This window comes from Purpureocillium lilacinum (assembly GCF_023168085.1).
Source record: "Purpureocillium lilacinum CBS 284.36 DNA, scaffold_3, whole genome shotgun sequence".
NCBI lineage: Eukaryota > Fungi > Ascomycota > Sordariomycetes > Hypocreales > Ophiocordycipitaceae > Purpureocillium > Purpureocillium lilacinum.
The window spans coordinates 26611-30350 of record NW_027072113.1 but is presented as its reverse complement, the minus strand read 5'-3'; the positions used below and the strand labels follow the sequence as shown (position 1 = coordinate 30350).

General features: G+C 50.7%; 1 protein-coding gene across 1 annotated transcript; it reads left to right on the top strand.

Annotated features, from left to right (window-relative positions):
• Nucleotides 1-301: 301 nt before the first annotated feature.
• On the top strand, nucleotides 302-951 carry PLICBS_003881 (uncharacterized protein; the record flags this gene model as incomplete). Its single annotated transcript, XM_065600331.1, has 3 exons — nucleotides 302-444; nucleotides 508-763; nucleotides 841-951. The coding sequence occupies 3 exons, from the start codon at nucleotides 302-304 to the stop codon at nucleotides 949-951; spliced, it is 510 nt and encodes a 169-aa protein (XP_065456403.1).
• Between the last annotated feature and the right edge of the window lie 2789 nt (nucleotides 952-3740).

Sequence of the window (3740 nt, the reverse complement as noted above, 5' to 3'; positions counted from 1 at the left end):
CATGGTGGAAAGCTTAGAGGATGCACAGCACCGAAAACTTCAACGCTTCATCCGGGGAGCAAAACTGACGGCATCGGATCATGTCCTGGAGATCGGGACGGGCTGGGGCTCATTTGCGATTGAAGCGGTAAAGCAAACTGGCTGCCGTGTTACGTCCATCACATTGTCACGTAAACAGAAGGAGCTGGCGGAGAAAAGGATCAAACTGGCCGGAGTGGCTCATCGCGTTGAGGTAAAGTTGATGGACTACCGTGACCTACCAACCCACACAAAACCGTTCGATAAGATCATTTCCATAGAGATGGTGGAAGCCGTCGGAAAGGCTCATCTTGCAGAGTATTTTGCCGGAATTCATAGGTTGCTCAAGCAAGACGATGGCATCGCAATGCTTCAGTGCATCACCATACCAGAGGCTCTGCACGCGGCTGGAGATGGCAAACCGGGGTAAGCCACGGCATAAGCTACCACATTCCCATACGCTTCGGTACTGACTTTCTTGCGCTGTAGCTTCATCGATCAGTACATTTTCCCTGGTGGCTACTTGCCGTCCATTACAGAGTTGCTCAGCCACATGACAACGCAGTCCAAAGGCACCTTGATAGTGGAATCTGTTGAGAACATTGGAGCTCATTACGCAAGGGCATTGCGCCTATGGAAGGAGAAGTTCATCATGGAGTTCGATGACAAGATCGCGACTACCATATTGTCTCATGCTCCAACCACGTCCCATGAGGCCACTGAGATCTTCCGCCGAAAATGGGAGGTACGTTACGTACTGTCTTTATGCTATATGCCACGTCGCGACAAGTTTGCTTGGTAACTGACTCTACCACGTCATAGTACTATTTTTCGTATTGTGAAGCCGGCTTTTTGACGAGGACACTGGGCGACGTCATTGTCACGATGGGTAGAGTCGGAGCTATGGAGTTGATGGACGGGATACCACTATAGACCATAATACGCATTTATACTGCCTTAGTTGAGGTAAATGAAATGAGGCTAGAGAGTATATGTAAAAGAGGAACAAATTCACTGCTTAGGCTTGCCGAATAGGTAATGGCAAGTCCCTGTGATGTCGCCTCCCCGAAATGCAAAGAGTTCCGATCCCGCTGCGTGGTACACAAGCCACCGATTATACCAAGTCGACGCATTAGCTTCGCCGTACGACTCGACAAGATACGGCCATACTTGTTGCTTGTTACTTCTGAGCGCAGAAAGCCAGCACTAGTGAAGATACTATGTGAGCAAGCCTTACCGAAGCAGACGACTCGGTTTCACCGGATGGGAGTTCTGACCTGTAAAGTCCTCGAGTAATGCAACCCGCTCACCCACCATTGCTTCTCTATCTGTAGGTCCCGCTGGAAATACAGTAGTAAGTCCGCAGATGGCATGGTTCCGCCAGCGAAAAAATATCTCGCCATCCATCCGTCATCGAAGTCGTACGGTGTGCTGTGGTGGCACAGAATCTGGACGAAGAGTTTGCCCCCAACCTTGAGGGATGATGCGACTTTCGCCATCAGTAGCTCGTAGTTCTTCATGTGTTCAAAGAGCTTCGGTATGATTGTGAGCAATGCGTCCTTCAAGACGAGTGTGCTGTCTGCTGAGGTCTTACCTCAACAGAAACCACGCGGTCGAATTGTGCGGGCCCGAACTCGTACGTGGCTATGTCTCCTGTGATGACCTCGACATTTTCGAGGTTTCTTTTTGCAGCGTCGGCAACTACCTTCTCTCTTTGGGTCCTTGAATTGGAGAATCCAATCACTCTGGAAGCTGGAAATTGTTCTGCGAAAAAAAGCGTTGCTGATCCCCAACCACACCTACATTAGATGGCATTAGGCTTCAGTGCCATGAGACGATACACACACTCAACAGAGTCAAACGACACGTACCCAAGGTCCAGGATGGTCATACCATTCTGGAGCTCTGCCTTTGTGGCGTACTCCTTTAACATCGCAGTCTCTGCTTCTGCAAGTGTCTCTTTTCCTGTTGGAAACAGCGAACACGAATACTTCATGCGAGGGCCGAGAAAAGCCGCAAACACACCAGTGTCGACTTCGTACTGCTGCTCGTTCGCAGTCGTGGTCTCGACTGCGATCGGCTGCGAGCGCAAACTCGCAACGTAGTCCAACCTTTCGCTCATTGCCTCCGCGAACGACTTTTTGGAGATTTTGGCCTCCTGCGCCTTTTGTATTTGTCTGGTACCGAATCTGACTATGCTTTCAGGAACATAGCCTGCATCGATTACCCAGTCTGTAGAACGAGAGACATTAGCTATAAGGGTACAGTTGATTCATTGTATCGGAGAATATGTCACTGGCAGCCTGACCCTGCGAGTTTGCAGAGTTTGCATTGTGTATAGCAAGCAGTGTTTATGGATATTTCATGGGCTTACCATAGTCCATTGCATGATCTTTGCAAGAAGAACATGTAGCAGCTGGCCACGGGATGCGTAAAGCGTTGAGACGAAGACAAGACTGGAGCACGATTCTCCGCTGGGCAATAGGAACTGGAGATTCTGGCCCCTTGTTCAACAACAGGCAGAATTGGTGCCCGATAGATTGAGTACTTTTTTAGAGAATGTTGGTCATGCCGGGTCGTCAGAAATGCTTCGGATGGCGAGCGCGTCGTGCGCCACGGCGCTGGCCGTAAGACATGATCAGCGACCTCGCCTGTGCGCTTACCGCACTAAGCTCATTACAGGATTCGCCGAGATGTGACGACAGTGACTGCACCCACTGCGATCCTCCCACAGGACCGATGCTTTCTGCAATTACCTTGGTGACGCATCGGCCCAAAGGCAGTGCCCCCCGCCCTCTGCCTCGAGACTGAGCTGAAGCGACTCCGTGTTCTTCTGGCACGCTCACAAACACAACTCGAATTCTCGGTCAAGGTGAGGTTAATACGTCGCTGTTCATCATGGGACAGCCGGCCGGGGCCTGTGTGGCCAAGAAAGTCGCTATTGTCGGCAGCGGTTGTTCCGGGCTTGCAGCTCTCTGGGCCTTGAAGGATACACAACACGACGTGTATCTATATGAAGCAGAGGCTCGACTCGGCGGCCACTCCAACACAGTCCTGTGGCAGAATGGGAAGTACTCTGTAGGAGTCGACACAGGGTTTATTGTGCTTAATACTGCTACTTATCGTGAGTGCGCTCGTCATCCAGACTGAACGGCGAGCCTTGAAAAGTACACTATGGGCAGCAACTGACACCTTGCAGCCAACTTTCTCCGCTTCTTGAAGATCTTGAATATTGCCACGGACACGACTGACATGGCCCTCGGTGTCTCAAGAGACTATGGCTCCTTTGAATGGGCCGGGAAGAACGTACGCTCGGTATTCTGCCAAGCAAAGAACCTCTTTTCCACGCAGATGTGGCGAATGTTGTTCGACATCATCCGGTTCAACCAATTTGCTCTGGATGTCTTGATTGACGCCGATAAAGCGGGCTCCAACGACGGTAAAGGCAATCTCATCCATGATGAAAGCATTGGAGACTACCTAGATCGCCATGGCTACTCCCATGCTTTTCGAGATGGGTACCTGATACCGATTACTGCTGCCGTATGGAGTACAAGCCCTAAAACGTGCATCGATGAGTTCCCTGTCCTCACACTAATCAGATTCCTGTGAGTTCTTCTGCCCGCGCCAGTTTGTAGCTTGTCTGACGCGTGCAAAGATGGAATCATCACAATCTTTCAACCGTCTCTTCTCGTCCTGAATGGCTCACCTTGAGGGAAGGC